General features: G+C 41.6%; 1 protein-coding gene and 1 long non-coding RNA gene across 3 annotated transcripts in view; one reads left to right on the top strand and one right to left on the bottom strand.

Annotated features, from left to right (window-relative positions):
- Positions 1-606: 606 nt before the first annotated feature.
- Positions 607-20,285, bottom strand: part of LOC138950923 (normal mucosa of esophagus-specific gene 1 protein-like) — a 30,581-nt gene continuing 10,902 nt past the window's right edge. The window contains exons 1-5 of one of the 2 annotated variants that reach the window (XM_070322633.1): positions 20,213-20,266; positions 17,240-17,451; positions 8,300-8,388; positions 4,595-4,661; positions 607-860 (exon numbers count right to left, since the gene is read on the bottom strand). In XM_070322633.1, the coding sequence (XP_070178734.1) occupies positions 777-860; positions 4,595-4,661; positions 8,300-8,388; positions 17,240-17,332 (333 nt within the window). In that variant the 5' untranslated portion in view covers positions 17,333-17,451; positions 20,213-20,266 and the 3' untranslated portion in view covers positions 607-776. Of the gene's footprint in view, positions 861-4,594; positions 4,662-8,299; positions 8,389-17,239; positions 17,452-20,212; positions 20,267-20,285 lie in introns of those variants that run through there. The other variant, XM_070322634.1, reaches the window with a different exon arrangement.
- On the top strand, positions 13,377-14,382 carry LOC138950922 (uncharacterized). The gene is made up of 2 exons (XR_011450868.1): positions 13,377-13,583; positions 13,846-14,382. It is a non-coding gene; the product is annotated as an uncharacterized lncRNA (long non-coding RNA).

Below are 20,285 nucleotides of genomic sequence, written 5' to 3'. Positions count from 1 at the left end.
GCTCCTAAGTATCAGAGGGACGATCATGGTGGCCGCTGTCTTTCAGTCGCAGCTGATCATATCTGGAACAAACTCCCTTTGTCTCAACGTCTCAGTCCATCTCTGCCTTCTTTCAAAGCAAATCTCAAGACTCACCTCTTCAGAGAAGCATTCTATGATGATGTAGTTGTCGCGACCCTGTGAATGTGCACTTTTCGGATGAACAATGTTTACTCTGTGTGTGTGTGTGTGTGTGTGTGTGTGTGTGCGTGTGTGTGGACATGTGTGGGTGTGTGTGTGTGTGTGTGTGTGTGTGTGTGTGCATCATAATTGTTGTGTATACTGAGAGTTCGTTCCTGTAAGAGCCTCTGGATTTTTGTAACATTTATGGTTTTTTTTGGTTTTTTTTTTGTAAAGTGTTTATGATTGTGTTCTATTCCGTCAATGGCGTCATTCTGGTAGGCCTAATGATGTTGTTATTGCTTTTGTAAAGCGCTTTGTGTGTTCGAAAGCGCTATAGAAATCACCATTATTATTATTATTTATTTATGAAGGTGTTTAATATTTCTCCCGTTGACGACATTACGGCGTCAAAAAGAAAATACAAAGATTCTTGCTGAAATTCAGTGTGGGTTGTAATAGTATTTATTTCAACTGCGTAGGTGGTACATTAATTTTCACGCGCATAAAAACTGAATCTGACTAAACGTTGGCCTATGAATGTGACTAGACGTTGGCCTATTATTTATCGCCGACTGCATGACTTTGTCCCAAAACCTTCCTTTCAGTCTGTGTCTTTACGACTTGTAGCTGCCAATGTCACGTTTCAGCTGCTCCACTTCAGGAATGGGCTTGTACAGCTCGGGTTTAACCACGCGGAGCTGCACACACACACACACACACACACACACACACACACACACTTATCTGTGATAAGTTACGTTACATTTCCAAATATCACTTTAGGTCGTTATGTGGTGGTTTTTTGTGTGTGTGTGCGCTGTTGTGGGTTGTTTGTTTGGGGTGTATTTGTTTGGGAGGGAAGGGGGGGGGGGGGGGGCGTGGTGTTAAAGAAGATGCCAGAGTCTCAAGTCGTTCAATATCGATCAACGAATCGGGCATGGGGACATAGCAAGTCAACACTGAATAAATTGAGGAGGATGTGGACACATTTCGTCGGCATCGAAATAAGGAGCCAAATGTCGACATATCAGTCTGCAGATAATTACGTTCAGGGTTGTTTCGCATGTAGTGGTCTAGTTAGTACAGCTCAAACCTATTGTTGAGAATTAGATCAAAATATTCTCCTCCTCTAAAACACTTTCTTTCCATATACAGTCAAACACGCTTAAGCCGAACTCGCCCGGGGAATGAAAAATCGTTTAGCTTATCCGAGTTTGTGCATATCCGAGTTCGGATAAGCCAAACCTTTCCCGAGAAATTACCCCAGTTCGGCTTAAGCGAGGTTTTTTCCCAGGATAAGCTGTAAAATCACGTGGAATGTCTCTCTCTCTCTCTCTCTCTCTCTCTCTCGTGGTGTTTGTGTGTGTGTGTGTGTGTGTGTGTGTGTGTGTGTGTTTGTGTGTGTGTGTTTAAATGAATAAGATCAAAACAGTGACAAGTTACAAGTGCTTTCTTCAGTGGGGCTTTATTAATACCTCAAAGCCAACTGTAAAAATAAATGGTGAAAACAGTGACACATCTCAGAAACAAAACCAAAGATTCCACAAGCAACTACGCTTTTGTTGAAAGGATTTCAAGTAAATCATAATAAATGTAATGTTTAATGAAACCCTCTCCATTAAAGAAAGAAAAGAAACAAAATTAGACAATTTAATTGTCTCTGTGGTCATAAATCAAGATCAAATCGCCTCCCGTAAACCATCACAGATACGGTCAGGCTTTTACACACAGTACAGACACCCTTTCATTTAAACACTCACCGATTGAAAACATCCTAGGTGCCCTCCGTAAAGAGCGAACAATTTTCAAAGAATTTATTTTTGCGTGGTTTATCTTACCCCTGAGCCATCGTGAACCCGTGTGATCCAGTTTCCCTTTTTCACAATGTAGTCAGTCGTCAGTTAGTTATTTGAATGCGACTCGATGTGAGCTTATTTACAATAGCACGTTATTATGCACGAAACAAACGGCTGTGGTTCACAAGAACTCTAGCGATGGCTTTTGACTGTTGAGAGGAACGGCGATATGCACTATGATAAACCGTCGTCTGCTACGACCCTTGCGTGACCCTGCTTCCGGGCTTTTCTTTTTTCAAACTTTCACAACTTCGAATTGTACTGATCTTGTCTTCATGAAAAAAGAATTCTTTTATGATTAAAGAATGTTTGTGTAACAAGCTGTCAATTTATTATTTAGATTTTAAAAGTTAGGTCTAGCGCAAAAACACACCACGGTCCAAAAACATTTTGACAATCATCGATTCACGGCTATCGCCAGTTTACATCGATAGAATGAGACCCGAAGGGAAGTAACTCATGTTTGACCTGAGTTCAGGATGGGTCCAAAAAGTGTTCGAGACAATCTGCAAAATTAATTCTTTAAAAATTGCTCGCTCTTTACGTAGGGCACCTAGGATGTTCCCGTTTGGTGAGCGTTCAAATGGAAGGGTGTTTGTACTGTGTGTAAAAGCCTGACAGTATCTGTGATGGTTTACGGTGGGCTTACTGTCCGGGCGTGATTTCCGGTATCATAACAGCCGTCCAGCACCAAAACGAGGCGCCATTGTTGTAGAAGACAAGTCCACGAAAATAAATTCTTTGAAAATTTCTCACGCTCGACAGAAAGCAGCCAGGATGTTCCCGTTCGGTGAGCGTTCAAATGGAAGTATGCTTGTAATGAATGTAGACGCTCGGGGAGCTCTGTGATGGTTTACGGGAGGCTTACTGTGCCTTTAAACATAGATTGTAGGCAAATGTTTTGTTTCGCTGCATGTTTATAGTGGTTTGATCTTCACCACTCGCTCAAAATGAACACATACATTCCTCAGGTAGATTTGCTCTTCACAAAGATCTCTTCCTTCTACACGTCATCAGTTTCCCCGCATACTCAACAAGAAGGGCAAAGCCCATACGACTCACATGCTTGACCTTGACATGACCTTGACCTTCAGGGTCAAGGTCAAATAACTAAACCTAGCAATGACATCATACACTAAGAACTGCTTTACACATTTTTCCTACCAAAATACATGTGACCTTGACCCAAGGTCAAGGTCATCCAAGGTCATGCACCACAAAGCTGTTAATTCAAGACATAGGAAGTACAATGGTGCTTATTGGCTCTTTCTACCATGAGATATGGTCACTTTTAGTGGTACCGGCACGGTTGGCCTAGTGGTAAGGCGTCCGTCCCGTGATCGGGAGGTCGTGGGTTCGAACCCCGGCCGGGTCATACCTAAGACTTTAAAATTGGCAATCTAGTGGCTGCTCCGCCTGGCGTCTGGCATTATGGGGTTAGTGCTAGGACTGGTTGGTCCGGTGTCAGAATAATGTGACTGGGTGAGACATGAAGCCTGTGCTGCGACTTCTGTCTTGTGTGTGGCGCACGTTATATGTCAAAGCAGCACCGCCCTGATATGGCCCTTCGTGGTCGGCTGGGCGTTAAGCAAACAAACAAACAAACAAACAAACAAACAAACTTTTAGTGGTTCACTACCTTATTTTGGTCACATTTCATAAGGGTCAAAGTGACCTTGACCTTGATCATATGTGACCAAATGTGTCTCATGATGAAAGCATAACATGTGCCCCACATAATTTTTAAGTTTGAAACAGTTATCTTCCATAGTTCAGGGTCAAGGTCACTTCAAAATATGTATACAATCCAACTTTGAAGAGCTCCTGTGACCTTGACCTTGAAGCAAGGTAAACCAAACTGGTATCAAAAGATGGGGCTTACTTTGCCCTATATAGGTGAGGTATTCAATCTCAAAAACTTCAGAGAAAATGGGAAAAATGGGAAAAATAGCTGTTTTTTTGACAACATTTATGGCCCCTGCGACCTTGACCTTGAAGCAAGGTCAAGATACTATGTATGTTTTTTGGGGCCTTGTCATCATACACCATCTTGCCAAATTTGGTACTGATAGACTGAATAGTGTCCAAGAAGTAAAGTGGGGGACGGACGGACGAACGACTCCGGTGAGTAAGACTCACTTTTGCTTCGCATGTGAGTCAAAAACAGGTGACGTGTTCGTTTCCGTAGGATAATTATAGCCGTGACGAAATATGTTTATCTTCCTGACGTGTTTTCAAGCACACACACACAAAAAGTCTCTCCAAGTGTTTAGAGTTTGGCTTATCTGTCAAAATCACGTTTGAGATGTCCGTGTTTGAGTTCTATTTTTGGACAGAGTTTGGCTTATCCGAATTAGAAATAGTCTTACAAAGAGGGGGGTCTGGCGGGGAATTGGTTTTGGTTTCAGATATCCGATTTTTTTGCTTAAGCGTGTTTCGTTTAGGCGAGTGCGGCTGTATATGACTTTATAACCTCTGAAAACGGTTAATCATCTGAGGGTTCTAATGCCTGAGGGATGAAGGTTAAATTGACTGGAGTGGTTTGATGTGTACGCCCTTCGTTTCACAAAGCTTACCTTCCGCTTCTCGTCGGGTTTCACCGACTCCCACGCTGAAGGGATATTACCGTGCCTTCGTACGAACCTGAATCACACACACACACACAGCTATACTTCCCGTCATAACCAGAGTACCAGAGATACAAGTCTAATCCGAAGACAGACAAACAGACAAGACAGACAGACAGACAGATCTTTGTGAGGAGGCCGTTTATTGTTAAACCAGTTATAAGACTGGAAAGGCCATCCATTCCCCTACCACATTCAGCAAACAGCTTGATTTTACATGAGGTAGTGTCTGTACAGTGGAACCTAAAACATACAGACCCCCCTAAAATAAAATTTACAAAAGCAAGGTTCTCGCGTTAAAATCGACAAAAACACAAAACAGCTCAAGCGGAACATGTTTTTCATGTTATTTTTAAAAAGAACAATTTGTATGCAAAACAGTCAGTTTTGTTCATCTTTCGTGTTTTTTCAATGACATGATAGCCTGCTGAACGATGTAGGTACCATTCTTCTCAGTAGTAATTTAAGGTGGTTTTTGAGACCGTTTTAGCGGGCAATGAGCACACAAAACAACGGTACATTACTCAGTAACTTCTCAACGTATTTTTGGTAAACTTTCCGAGTTTTGTGCTCACACATGTCGTAGCATACAGACTGAATCTTTAGTCGTTTGAGACATTAATAAAGCAGTTATGCGACATGCCAGAAAGAGTTTGAAAATTGTCGGTAGGTCTTTGCAGACTCAACGGAATTTTTTTTTAATGTTGTATTCTTCAAAAACAACAATAGATGTGCCACATTCTAAATTGTCATGTACATTCTGAATCAGACATGAGTGATTTGAGGATTCCAACGCGAGAGCAATCTTTAAGAAGTGTACGCTTTTACGTTGCGGACAGTAAATGTCAGCCTACGCCTATGAAACCTCACGGCTGACATGCTTGACTGAGCATGGCTTAAACCAGTGCGCTGTGAACACCGGTGTTGAACACGCATTGAATTAAAGTGCAATTTGAAGCTGATCTGTTTCTAAAGGCCTGCTTATTTTCTTCTTTTTACATTTAGTCAAGTTTTGACTAAATGTTTTAACATAGAGGGGGAATCGAGACGAGGGTCGTGGCGTGTGTGTGTGTGTGTGTGTGTGTGTGTGTGTGTGTGTGTGTGTGTGTGTGTGTGTATGTGTATGTTTGTGTGTGTGTTTGTGTGTGTGTGTGTGTCAGTGTGTGTGTATAGAGCGATTCAGAGTAAACTACTGGACCGATCTTTATGACATTTTACATGAGAATTCCTGGGTATGATATCCCCAGACATTTTTTGTCATTTTTTGGATAAATGTCTTTGATGACGTCATATCCGGCTTTTTGTAAAAGTTGAGGACTGTCACACCCTCATTTTTCAATCAAATTGATTGAAATTTTGGTCAAGCAATCTTCGACAAAGGCCGGACTTTGGTATTGCATTTCAGCTTGGAGGCTTAAAAACTAATTAATGACTTTGGTCATTAAAAATCTGAAAATTCTAATTAAAATTATTTTTGTATAAAACGATCCAAAATTACGTTCATCTTATTTTTTTATCATTTTCTGATTCCAAAAACATATACATATGTTATATTTAGATTAAAAACAAGCTCTGAAAATTAAAAATATAAAAATTATGATTAAAATAAAATTTCCGAAATCGATTTAAAAACAATTTCATCGTATTCCTTGTCGGTTCCTGGTTCCAAAAACATATAGATATGATATGTTTGGATTACAAACACGCTCAGAAAGTTAAAACGAACAGAGGTACAGAAGTGTGAGTTTAGAGGGAGCGGTTAGCGACAATAAACTCTATTTAAACGAGACAGATATGCGGGAAAAAGGGGGGGGGGGTGGAGAGGTAATGCAGGGGGAAGTGATAGCAAGTCCCGTGGGAACGAATGCGGGGAATGGAAGAGGGTTGGAGGGCAGGGGGTAGGTGATGAGTGAAGAAGAGCCATCTGGAATGAAACAATGGTAACCGATAAGGGGGAGTCCGAGAGAGAGCGAGTACCGAAGTCATTAGTAGCAGCGCGGCGGCCAGCAAGCAAGTTCAGCGACTTTTTCAGTCCTGCAAACCCCCCATCCACCCCCCGGCATCCACCTCAGTATTAGTTTTTGTTTGTTTGTTTTGTTGACGGTTCGCTGCGTGCATTGTGTACCCCCTTTCGAGATGATTGCATATGCATATTTTGAATCAATTTCTTGCATACTATAATCAAAATGAGGGCTATATATGTGTTAATTAGTAATTGATGTTGTTGAATTCATTGTCATTGTTTTTATTTTTTTTATTTTTATGAATAGATATGTATGTTAACATTTGTTTCTTTGTGTGTGTGTGTGGATTTATCTCTGAACAATGTTATCTTTCATGGTCATTGTCAGATGGTATTTTTCTCTGAAGTAAACTGCCCTCGTTACTTGGCCCAAACCAATGAACCTCTTGGCTATACGTTTTTGGTACGGAAGCGTGAGTGTAAATGTGTGCGCGCGCGCGCGCGCGTGTGTGTGTGTGTGTGTGTATGTCAGTGTATGTGTCTGCGCGTGTGACGATGTGTGTGTGTGTGTGTGTGTGTGTGTGTGTGTGTGTGTGTGTTAGTCAGTGACAGTTGCCTAGTGTTCGACAATTGCAGCTGGGGAGGGGGGGGGGGGGGGAGCATTAGTGAGTAGTTTAAAAGCGTGCTATGCAGCACAGCGCAACCACCCCCGCGCTAAACAGGCTCGTTAATTTCACTGCCTTTTGCACGAGTTGCGGATTACGGTCATTGTGAAAAATTGCAGTGCGTTCAGTTTCATTCTGTGAGTTCCACAGCTTGACTAATTGTAGTAATTTCGCCTTACGCGACTTGTTCAATCTGACATGACACATCTTTATTTTTAAAAATTGTTCTGGCTTTTCGCATAACAGCATAACTAACATAGCAAATGCCTTAAGAATCCGAGTGTATTTCACGACCAAAAGTTTGGAGACGATACGTTGAGGAGTTACTGAAATGCACCCTTTGTTTGTTTTGTTTTGAGCTCATTGCCCGCTAAGACGGCTTCCAACCCCGCCTTGTATGACTTGTGAGAAGAATGAAACCCACCTCGTTCAGCACGTCATAACGTCAGTGTTAGACAAACTAGGTCAACAACACTCACTGTCTTCACTCTTGGATACAAATTCATTTGATTGTTCTTTCCAATGACGGGTCCCTTTTTAGTTGTTCTGAATTTGTGTCCATTCGTAAATTTAGTATCGTGGGTGCAAGCGCTTAATAACTTCAGTGTTTGTCTAACTTTCAGAGTCAACAACTACGTGGACAACTACATGTTTTCCTCTTCAAATCACTGTCCACAAGAAACGTCTGGAACGTTACTTTCGAAAGAAACAGGAACTTACAGTTGCAGTTATTATACAATTAAGGAATGGTAGAGCGAACGGACAAAACAACTTGAACAGACGTCGAGCAAGCAGACTGACAAAAGCAAAGCACGTGTATACGTCAACACTAATTATGCAACACATATTACGAAACACTGCTCTGTTTATGTATACTTGTGTGGGGGGAACCAATGAAATTCAGAGTATATAAACAGAAACACAGAAAACAAACGGACAGAGCTAAACAAACAAGTGAGGAACTAACCAAGCAAGCAAACAAGCAAGCAAGCAAAGACAGGAGAGAGAGGGAGCTGTGTGACTCACTCGATGTCAGGCTTCTTCAAGAGGCTGTAGCCCATGAAGGCCATGCAGCCCCCCACCGCCACGCTGACCACCACCACCACGGGGATGAGCTGCAACACCACCACCCTCTGGTCAGCCCTGCCCACCTGCACTCGCCACTCAACTCAACTACACTGCTGACTAGCATTCATTCCACACATTCACAAGCGTCAAATGGTCGTGCACATTGTCATTTTTACAGGAGAACAACTCTATGCAAGCAGCAACGTATGTTCATAGATTCTGGACAAAGGCCAGGTATTGGTCATCGGTTACTGATCATGACTGGTTTAAAAATCAAAGTGATAAATCGCTCTGACTGGATGTCTTTCATAAGAATCAATAAACTGTTTCTCGGGATTGTTGTGGGCTTTTCCTCTTAAATTAAAGCCACCCTCCGCCTCCCGTAAAACATATGTGCACATCTACAATACTGGAAACAGGCAGTAAAACAACAGAGTCCTGACTTTAATTTAAGCTTGTGTTGTAGCTTACTGGGCACAACCTTGTTCATGTTTACAATTTGATATGTTTGTATACATGTTTGTAAACCATAATAAAGGTTTGAACCTCACTGTTTGCGTTTGTCTGATTTTTTATGCAATTTATATTGTTGGTTTTTGTGACAAAAATAGCATCAGAAAGCGGGACATAATTTTGGAGATGAAGTGAAGTGCTCAGTGCATTTAAAACTAGCAGCAAAGAAGTAAACTCTGTGTATAATGATAGTATATATTAAACACTTTACCTAATGAACACATCTCCATTACACAAATTCGTGACATTTGACCTTTGATGCAGGTCAAAATAATGATGTTTGCACGTTACATTCGTTTCCACTTGCATCAACTGAGTTGTGTTCTGCTTCCAGAACACAGAAGTGCTTCAGTAGAACAATATTTTGTTTAGAATGCATCACACACTATCAGTCTTTCTAAAACTAGTGCAATTCACGATGAAAAGTTAAACACGGTACCACTAGAGGAACGCGTATCTGGCAAATCACGTTTAGTCTCCACCTGTGACGTCCGCAACACTGCCGCTCAACCCATCCAGGAAGCTGACGCACTTGTGTTTTGCACCCTGAATCGGAAGAGCGTGAGTAAGCGGTCAGCGTGTAGACCACAAATTGCAAGATGCGTGGACACGCTAAAACAAACGAGCATCATTGGACGAATAGTTTCCACTGACGCGGTGTGCCGTACAACACATTCGTTCGGGGTTACGCCACGTGCCTGCATCTCACGCTAGTTTCCACTGACGCGGTGTGCCGTACAACACATTCGTTCGGGGTTACGCCACGTGCCTGCATCTCACGCTAGCTGTGGTAAGTGTTATCATTAATGCTCATTATGTATTGATAAAAGTGCCACAGATTGAACATTTAGTCCCTCCAACAGAAATATTCCTTGATGATTGTCCGAGATAGTGTGTACACTTGTCGTGTGCTTTCGTCTCCACGGTGACGAACGAGCAACCCAAATCAATATTCTCGCAAAACTACAATATTGTTAACTGATTTTTGTAGAAATCAAATGAAGAAGGTTTGGTTAATAAATAATAACTGACGTCCATTTGGAATTTAATGTGCACGGCCCAATCTGATCGGACGTTTTTAAGAAACGAAAATCAGACCTTTTTGGTTTCTGTTGTGACGTTCAGAACAACGAAACATGATATTCGGAGTAATAATAAAAGCATGTTAGTTCTGCAAGTTTGTTTGCATACATTATTAATAAATCACCAATAAAAGTGCGGTCTTGTTGGTTCTAAAAGAAATTAAAGCAAGCATGCAGAAAAATAATCCATTTGGGGTCGCGTATCAGTAGATTTCGTTTCTCCTGTGACATACGCTCTCGAACAACGCGTGCGAAGTATCAGATCTAAGTCTATAAAATGCAAAAGCAAACAAATGTTTTCCTTTGATTTCGTATTTCATATATGGCATGTGCATTTTAAGTTTTTAAATGTGCTGCCCGAAATTTGGCGTTTTGTAAACGGGAGTCACAGTGGAGACGAAGTTTAATCGCAGCCGAGTTGTTTCCTTGTGACCTACGTCACAGTTAGTTTGCGGCCTGTATTTATTGTTTACTTTGGAAGTTGTATGCCTAAAGCATATCATTTATAATACTTTTAGACTTGTCTAAACAAATAGTTTAAAAAAAGAGGCTGTCTTTTGCAGTAAAACTAAGAGATATGTTTGTTGGTTACCATGGAAGCGAGTTACACTTCTCTCATGGCTTCTTCGTACCATACGCTTCTGATTATCGATTTTGGTACTGATTTGTAACTTGCAGATGTCCCTTTTGTTTGTAAAACTTGATATCTCATATTTTATGCACATACTATTTCATATATGGCATGTGCATTTTAAGTTTTCAAATGTGCTGCCCGAAATTTGGCGTTTTATAAACGGGAGTCACAGTGGAGACGAAGTTTAGTCGCAGCAGTTGTTTCCTTGTGACCTACGTCACAGTTAGTTTGCGGCCTGTATTTATTGTTTACTTTGGAAGTTGTATGCCTAAAGCATATCATTTATAATACTTTTAGACTTGTCTAAACAAATAGTTTAAAAAAAGAGGCTGTCTTTTGCAGTAAAACTAAGAGATATGTTTGTTGGTTACCATGGAAGCGAGTTACACTTCTCGCATGGCTTCTTCGTACCATACGCTTCTGATTATCGATTTTGGTACAGCAGTCTCTGCAATGTACGGCCCCCGGCGTGAGCGGACACCTGACATGTACGGACACATTTGCTCGGCACGGAGTGTTTTCCTTCTATATTTCCCCCCCTTAAACGGACACCTGCAAAACGTGGACACGGACACTCATTTTCGGTCATACCTCCAATGTACGGACAGACCATCGTCACATTTTCACCACAACAAAATCGATAACAGAGCAGTCCGGCTCTTGGTGCAAAGATCACAGCCGCAATGGCGTGACGACAGTCACTGGTAACTTGAGTGCACCTGTACCCATCAGGAGGGGGGGGGGGGGGGGTAGTTTTGGTCAGGAGTGGAGTACATGCGAAGATGCCAACATGAAACTGCACTGTGCTCTTTATTCTTGTCTGTTGGACGTAAACAACAGAAACCACAGTCGATGAAGGTCCTGAGCGAAAGAGAGTGAAAAACCGGCCACAGTTCTCAGCATCGTGTGTCTGTGTGTAACCTCTTTCATTGACAAGATACTCAGTCTTGTTTCCCCTCAGCCTTGACCAGTGAGTCGGTTGCCTAATCTGTGAACCCTTCAGTTGTCTTGCTGTGTCAAAAGTTACGACACAGTCAACTGGTTTTGCTCTGAGTGAACAGCTGGAGCTGACCTCTCTGGCCACAGCCCAACACTAACAGTACATGGCTGGAGGGAGGGAGAGAGAGAGGGAGGCGGGGGGGGGGGGGGGGGGGGGGGAGGGGTAGCTGGCTAAACTCTGTGGGGTGTCCGGTGTCACTGCATGTCAGCAGGAAGAGCATTGGAGAGAAATAGAGAGGTGTACTCTTCCACACAATTTCCAAGCATCAGTTGTCACGGCTTGGGATAGGCATTAGTGAGGGAGAGTGGGAGCTGTGTTATGTACAGTGTATTTCCGACTGAAGAGTGAAATGTCACTGCCATGCCACATGATCGGCATGCAGTCAATAAAGCCAGACAAGATGAAAATAAATTACATGATTATGACATCCAGCTCTATCTGCTGCTATTTATTCAAACTGGGTTTCAAACTTATTCTTGCAAAGCATCTGCACACGCTCCTCTGTGCTGCGTTTGTGTGGCTGCTTTCGTATGTCAGTGCATGGTGAGTGTGTTCACTGCCTCGAGGATTTATTTTATCTCTTCTTTTCAACACTTTTCATACAAATCATTTTTACAGAACGTTTAAAGAAGTATTAGGAGTTTATTGTTTAGTAGCCACAAGAAGTGATTAGCATAGACTCAATCCTGTTGTTTGTGTGTCTGTGTGAGTGTATGGGGGAGGGGGTGGTGTGGTCACCCCTCCCGTGACCGGACACCTGCAATGTATGGACAGTTTTGCTATGGCCCAAGGGTGTCCGTTCATGAGAGGGACTGCTGTATTTGAAAGCCTTTGCTTGCTTAATTGATTTCTGCATTTATTTCATTTCATGTGAGTGTAGTTTTTAAAAGTCAAGTCAAAGCATTTCTTCCTTCCAGATATTGACCATTTGTCTGGGCCGGGGAGGGAGAGAGAGAGAGAGAGAGAGAGAGAGAGAGAGAGAGAGAGAGAGAGAGAGAGACTGAGAGAGAGGAGGTATTACACACCGCTACGACCGAAGAGAAGTGAAAAATAAACTCCTGTTGTGCAGCGGGATAAAGTATTCCCTCATACCTCGGAGATATATCTTCACTCGCTCGCAGCGACGTCACGTGACATTTTAGATAGTGGAAGAAAATGCTGTCGCTTATCGGCACTGGGTGCAGTGCCTTTGTAGTGCACTTGCACTAGAACGGCACTGGGTCCAGTACCCGCTCCGGCGTCGAAGCATTTTCCACTAAAAAGTGAACAAAATTTGACCTATTTCGTCGCCTATAGGGGACGGAAAGAATGTCATTTCAATGGTGTGATAACATTCTTTCCGTCACGTGACGTCGCTGCGAGCGACTGAAGGTATATCTCCGAGGTATGAGGGAATACTTTAACCCGCTGCACAACAGGAGTTTATTCTTCACTTAGCTTCGGTCGAACCGGTGTGCAATGGGTGGAGGGAGGGAGGGAGGGAGGGAGGGAGAGAGAGAGAGAGAGAGAGAGAGAGAGAGAGAGAGAGAGAGAGAGAGAGAGAGAGAGTTATTATTACGATTATTCAGATTTTGAAGGCAAAAAACGCCTGTCTGTGTTCTATTTTATTGTGTCTCACTTCCATTTTTTGGGCACATCGTTAACTCAAAACAGAGATTAAGTCGTCATGTCATAATTGATAATTCAATATCAGCTTTCCAAAATAACAACTGATGTGCTAAAAATGAAGCCCCTTGATGAGTTTGCCCACCTGCATGTCCAACATGGCCCAGAACCGCAAAAGATTTGGAAGGTGGCAATATGTAATATTGTAATACTTGCAGCAAAGGTGATCAGTTTTCATTTTGATTTTTTCTCTGCATACTTTTTATTATTATGGATTCATTTATTTTTCAGTTTCAGACTTCTAGTACAATAATGTTCTGCATTTTGTTTTCAGTACAAGTTCCCTCAGCTTTCTGCAGATGCTTACCAACAGACTGAAGTTGCACAACTCACCGGACATAATTCCAGGTGTGATTTTACTTTCTGATTTCACTGTTCAGATCTTATTCGCATAGATTTCTCCACAAAATAGATTTAAGCTCTCGGACAGTGTTTTAATTTTTAGAGGAAAGTCTTCCTATCCAATAAAGTACACTTGTAATTATTCTTTGATTGCAGAAAAAGTTATCTTGCAATCGTCCTTGGTATTGTGAGTGGAGTGAGGGGATGATGTACTCAGAACTTGCTTGTGGAGGTTTTGCATAACCCTGTATGTTCTGTCCTCTTTCAGCATTCAGCATGGCAGCTGGGTGGAGGTCACTTTCACCACTGTACGAGGCAACACCGAAATATACAGTGGGGTGGTGGTGGGACTCAGACCAGGGGAGGCCCGTGTCAACTTTCTTCGGAAGAAGGGAGATGCATACATCTTCCCAGACGTGGAGGACATTTCATGGGTGGATGCTGGCAGCGTTAGACTGCTAAATGTCCCAACTGTCGGCCGTAGAGGGCAACATATGTTTGACTGATTTTTTATGCACTTCATCTTTTGATTATCGTGGATGAACATAGTTTTTACGCTGGTTTCTTTTTCATGCTTTTACAACACATGTTTGTACTCCTGGAGCATCTTGCATCATTTCTTAAATTGTTCTTCGGTAACTACCCACCCTTTCCCATCATAAGTTTGCATTTCAGCAGTTCTAAAACTTGTGGAGCCACGACCTTCTTTTACTCCTAATCTCACAGTTTTTATCACTGTCTGGTATTGATTATGTTGGTATATGGTGTATTTGATAAATTTATCAATAATTGACAGAAATTTAAAGTTTTTTTGTGTGTTTTATTGCATGATGTCAATTTTTACAGTCACATGACGCACACGCGTCAGTCTCAATTTTAACACTCAAATCATCTTCAATCACAACACATTTTTAGAAAATGATAAGAAAAATGGTTCTTTTCATGCTCCTAACTCAGTGTGCTTTATGTTTTCACCATGAAGGCCATGACACCTCTGCGCATCTGAAAACATCACAATAGACACAAAGAAATGTGCGATTTCCTCCATTTGGGTTCCACGTGACATACAGAACATTTGGTTATTCACACAAAATGAATAATGTGTAAGTAACTGCAACAACATAAAAACAACTGTCTTTGTATGACAAAAACAATATATGAAAGACCTGCATACAATGCTGTTATCATAGTGTAGGTGAAATTGTTTATCCCCTCTGTTGCGTATGTCACGGTTTCCACTATAGTCATTGGTACTGCGTGGAAAATGAATAGGTTTTTCTTCTCATGTTTCACTTAGGATACAAGACCTTGAATGTCTGCCAACATTGCAAAATAATTTCAGCAGGAATATTGGTTCATTGTTTGAATAACTATACCAGGTGGAAACCATGTGACATACAAGACACCACTCACGTTGGTTAACTCTTGGTGATGTTTTACTGAAACCGGCATGTGCTCTGTTTATTAATTGCATTAAGGCATTAAAATAGTGTCTAAACTTTTAACAAAAAGTGGGTTTGGCTTTGTTTTTATGTTTATTTTTTTACCCCAATGTCCCAGGTTGTGATCCAGTATTGTAGATGTGCACATATGTTTCTAATCACTGAGCATACTTCCATTTGAACGCTTACTGCTCGGGAACATACTTGCTTTCCGTTGAGAGTGGGACATTTTCAACGAATTTATTTCGTGCAGTTAGAACGGCCGTACAATGGAGATTTTCGGGAGCCTCGTTTTGGCACTAGACCTAACTTTCTTTCTTTATTTGGTGTTTAACGTCGTTTTCAACCACAAAGGTTATATCGCGACGGGGAAGAAGGGGGGGAGATGGGATAGAACCACTTGTTAATTGTTTCTTGTTCACAAAAGCACTAATCAAAAAATTGCTCCAGGGGCTTGCAACGTAGTACAATATATATTACCTTACTGGGAGAATGCAAGTTTCCAGTACAAAAGACTTAACATTTCTTACATACTGCTTGACAAAAATCTTTACAAGGGTAACAAGGGTAACAAGGGTAAAAGGAGAAACAGAATCCGTTAGTCGCCTCTGCTGGGGAGCATCGGGTAAATTCTTCCCCCTAACCCGCGGGGGGTACTAGACCTAACAATTAAAATCTAAATAATAAATTGACAAGATGTGAGACAAGCATTCTTAAATCACGAAAGAATTCTTTTATCATCAAGACAAGATCAGTACAATTCGAAGTTTTGAAAGCAGGTCATGCGAGGCCGCGTGAGTTGTAAAGTGTAAAGATGCAGCTCTTTTGACTTGATGGCGGGGAAGTAAGCTACCAAAAACCATGCAACTTTCCCTTTTTTTGGAATGCCAGTCGACTGAGATTTCCAAACATTTAATATTGTTTGTTGCTGTGCCTGTGTAGAACGAGTATTGCGCTTAAAATCGTACTGCAGCAACAGGGCTAAAATGAGCCGTCAAAGCAGACGAATTTTCTGCATCCGCTAGTATCTTTGAAGTCAACCGCCACCGCTCAGTCAGAGTGGGTCACTCCCAGTCGTTTGTTGTAGTTGATTCAGGGGTACACAATAACGTGCTATTGCACATGTAGAGTTGCTTTGACACCGCAAACGACTCTATAGGTCATGTATGAATAAAGTGGGTCACACTCGGGGCTCGGGGGTTGAATAAACCACGAGAACTGCTGTGTGGATTACACTTGTGAAATAGCCATTCTGCATTCAAGTTATTTGTAAGTGGCATGCAATGTTGTTGAATGCTATTGCGAGTATGTTCCCTTCGGTAAGTAAAGCTTTCTTAGTGAAAAGTTGTCATCGTTCAGTAAACCTGTGAGGCAGTAACATTAAACTTGGAGAATACATGGAACCTAGTTTTCTGGGTAGTTATTGAAGTGACATAAAAATAATGTTTATTTTTAATACCAATGGACATAGACTGCCGTTGCTATGGTAACTGGCATAAACAGCCACCATATTTGATTTGTAGGAAACGGTTTTACAGCAACATCATACATCAAAAATTCATAGTATTTGGCACAAGGATACCCATGTATTATATCAACAGTAATATCAACTGAGCAACAAAATTATTGCACCCATTTACGCACCCCAACTAAAACATTCACTCCCGTGTCATTTCATTCAAACTTTACAGGCCCTTCACTTAGCTATTTGGCACACTTTACGGATCAAAGATGTCTGTTATAAGTATTACGTGACCGCGTACGCCGCCGAAGTAAGGGTACCCCCCAAATCGACCTGACAAAAACGTCAGGTACCAATTAAAAAATTGGCAAAAATTCGGATTAGGCGCAACTTGGTAATTTTTACATGCGAGGAGAAAGCGAAATTAATGATCTATCCAGAACAGGTTGTTTTGTTCCTATCTTGCGTATCTTGTGTGTTATGTCATTTCTACTGATGCAGGTATAGAGAGCATGAGCAGTAGAAAACGAGTTTTGTGCGTCCATTTTGAGGGGTACCATGACAAAAAGCGCTCCTGAAGCTTATGAAGCTTTCAAAATCACCAAGTACATGTGTAATTGTTAATTTTAGTTCAGTCACATGAGAACTCATTCTGTTTAACGGATTTTGAGAGCAACAAACCAATAGCTGCCCTTTAAAGTTTCATATAACTGCAAAAACAGCACTGCAAATTGTTTAATTCTCAAAGGGTCGCCTACCTCTGGATGAGTCTTGAGGGCGTTGATACCGAAGCCAAATGTTTTTGCCGGTTTTCGTTTGGGTGGTGGTCCAGAGGGCGCGGGGTCAGCCATGCCGCTGTGGGCGGTGAGGTGGCCGGTGCAGGGCGTTGGGAGGTCTGGAGGCCGTGTGGAGCGATGACCACGCTGGCTGTAGGGTCACCCGGTCCCTGGATGGTGTCGGGCTGGCGAAGCTGTGGATCAAGAAGGACTTGTTTTGCTGTGACAACTTCCCCACACGGCCTGCAAACCTGACAACACACCATGTCTTTTTGCCCCCAGTTTCTCCACTATATGCTTTCAGTCCTGACATTCTTACTGGCGACTGCCATTTACAGCGCCTCGTATGTATCAGGCAATGGGGGAGGCTTCTTCCACCACATCCAGTCCGGTGCACGAATATCCTTTTAACTCCTGTGTGTGCGTTCACACAAGTGGATCATCTTAATACCTGTGGCGTCCCCAAGTCCGCGGTAAGAGCCATCAACAAAATATCAATTATGGCGGCCATTTGCATTTCATATTTTCTATATCATACTATACAGTATTAGACCGGTTGTAAGAATCCCGTGGGGACCCAAACTTTAGGTTTCTTATATCCTGTGTTTTCTGTAACCGGTTTGACCGGATATAAGAAAATATTGCAAGTCGACTTTCTTATAACCAGTCAATCGTTTTTTCAATGTAAAATTGATGTTTTCACACTATTTTTGTCTTTACTTGTTTTTGTATGTTTAAATTGTATTACACACAAACACAGAGAGAGAGAGAGAGAGAGAGAGAGAGAGAGAGAGAGAGAGAGAGAGAGAGAGAGAGAGAGAGAGAGAGAGAGAGAGAGCAACAAAACCCAAGGAAATTTTATCTTTAAAGCTTTTATTTCCAAAAGCAGTAACCAGCTAACGGACGAATAACAGGCATTGATTCAAATAAAGAGAGAATGTCATATGTTTGACAATTTGCTACATCTCAGACGAAATAACATGCAAATGTAATGATAATTCTTTCAGAGGGTATAATCACCATTTGTGATGTACCTCGTCAGACTTTTGAAATTGTTGAAAGCTCAGAGGGTTTTTCTCCATATATGAGCCAGCGGAAATATTTTGATTGTCTTTCATAATTTGTGGTTTGGGTAGTCTCCTATAAGTAAGACTATCTCTGTCTATCTATCTGTCTGTCTGTCTGTCTCTCTCATTCCCGCCCCACTAACCCCTCCTCCTTCGACTCAAATTGAGCTAGGAAATGAATAGTCAACTGTTTGGAGTGAAAAGAAATCAGAACATTCTGTTCTAAGTACATGTATACTAGAAAAAATATGAAAAAAAATATATTCACCCATCTCGATATTCAATGGAGATTCAAGCAGAGTTGTCTTTTGGCCCACTAGGCCTACTGATTGGCATCTTTTGCCTCGCTTCTGTGCAAGCACTCACACTAAATTTGAAAGGCCACATACATACATGTAGATGTAAGCTTGCATGACCTCATGCATGGCAGTGACTACCCAAAATAACTTCCGTTTACAGAGTCCAATACAAGGCATACTTAAGCAATTTGTCACCACTTCTATTTGACAATCGAAGACTATTCATCAATTGTAATTAGCTGTTTACCAGAAAAGAAAACTCAAACAAACAAACAAACAAATCCCGAAATGTGGATCAAAGTAAATTGGAGCTCTAAAATTGTAAAAAAATAAAAATTATAAGGTATTCAGCTAAACTTATTTTCTTATAACCGGCCATTGGTGCTGCTCGGGACCAGAGATTTCCTTTCGTACAAACGGACTTTCATACATCCGTGTTTCTTACAAGCGGAAAATTCTAAGTAATATATACTAATAACAAAGAGTAGATGCTGCCGGGACACCACCCCCCCCCCCCCCCCCCAGCACCTTTCATACAAACGGACTTTGTTACATCCGATGTTTCTTACAACCTGTCTATACTGTATCTACTTCCTCTTGCAGATAATTAAAACCAAACATACGTAGACGGGTACATACGGATGTAGACCAACTGTAGCGGTGATACCCTCCCCACTGCCAGGTTCCGCTGCATGTACCTTAATCGGGAAAAACTAATTACTTTATACGTAACAATAGCGATTATTATCACGTGTTTGATCCAGTAAAAGTAAATTTTAAGGGGCTTATCGTCCGTCAGGTCTTAATTGCCTATATTGAACATGAATTGGTTTATACGATTCGAGTTTTTACGCCCTCACGGCTTTTGATGTGTGCGTGTTTAGCCAGTGGTATCAGCCATCTGCACTTATGGTAGAATGACCAAGATCTTTAACGTGCCGTCTCTGTGTCTGCACACAAAGTTGACCCGTGTCCGTCCCGGCCCGGATTTGAACCAGCGACCTTTCGATCACAAGTCCAGTGCTCTACCACCTGAGCTACCCGGGCCCGTTTGATCCAGTTATACACAGTGGAGCCTTATATCAAAGGAAAGTGCAGAGTCTTAGGAACATAACGGTACCAAAATCAAGAGTACTGTTTAAGAAACAAAGACGCACGAAGCAATTGAAAACTGTGACGATTCGCAGTTGTAGTCAGAAGATATTTAGAAAGCGGTTCAGTAGAAATTTGCACAAACATGGTCAACGTTCGAAAGTGTCTAATCGGTACGGAAACCACGTTTGAAGCAACCGCGAGAAAATATTAAAAGAAATGTGCGAGTAAATCCTGAAAATAAGGACATTAGACTGGAAGGTTGAATACGAGCATTGTTTTGCGATGTCTCCATCTTTTGTGACCACAATGAAAATGTATGACTATTATACGCATCGAACATCAAATAAACACACATGTACAGTCTTAGTATTTGAACGTTGGCGCTCTGTTTCGGTATTTTTCCGAATGAGATTTCACAACTTAGAAGAGAAGGACACAAGGATGCAGAATCTTATTGCAAGATAATCGATGCAAACGAAGAAAATGTGACCTACCTAGCTTCCCTTGGAAACTGATGAATAATGAAAATCAAATGACGTCAAGTTTCTGATTACATATGACGTCAAC

The sequence above is a fragment of the Littorina saxatilis genome, linkage group LG16 (assembly GCF_037325665.1).
Source record: "Littorina saxatilis isolate snail1 linkage group LG16, US_GU_Lsax_2.0, whole genome shotgun sequence".
Taxonomy (NCBI): Eukaryota; Metazoa; Mollusca; class Gastropoda; order Littorinimorpha; family Littorinidae; genus Littorina; species Littorina saxatilis.
Note: the sequence above shows the minus strand (reverse complement) of the source record. Positions and strands in the feature narration are given on the sequence as shown.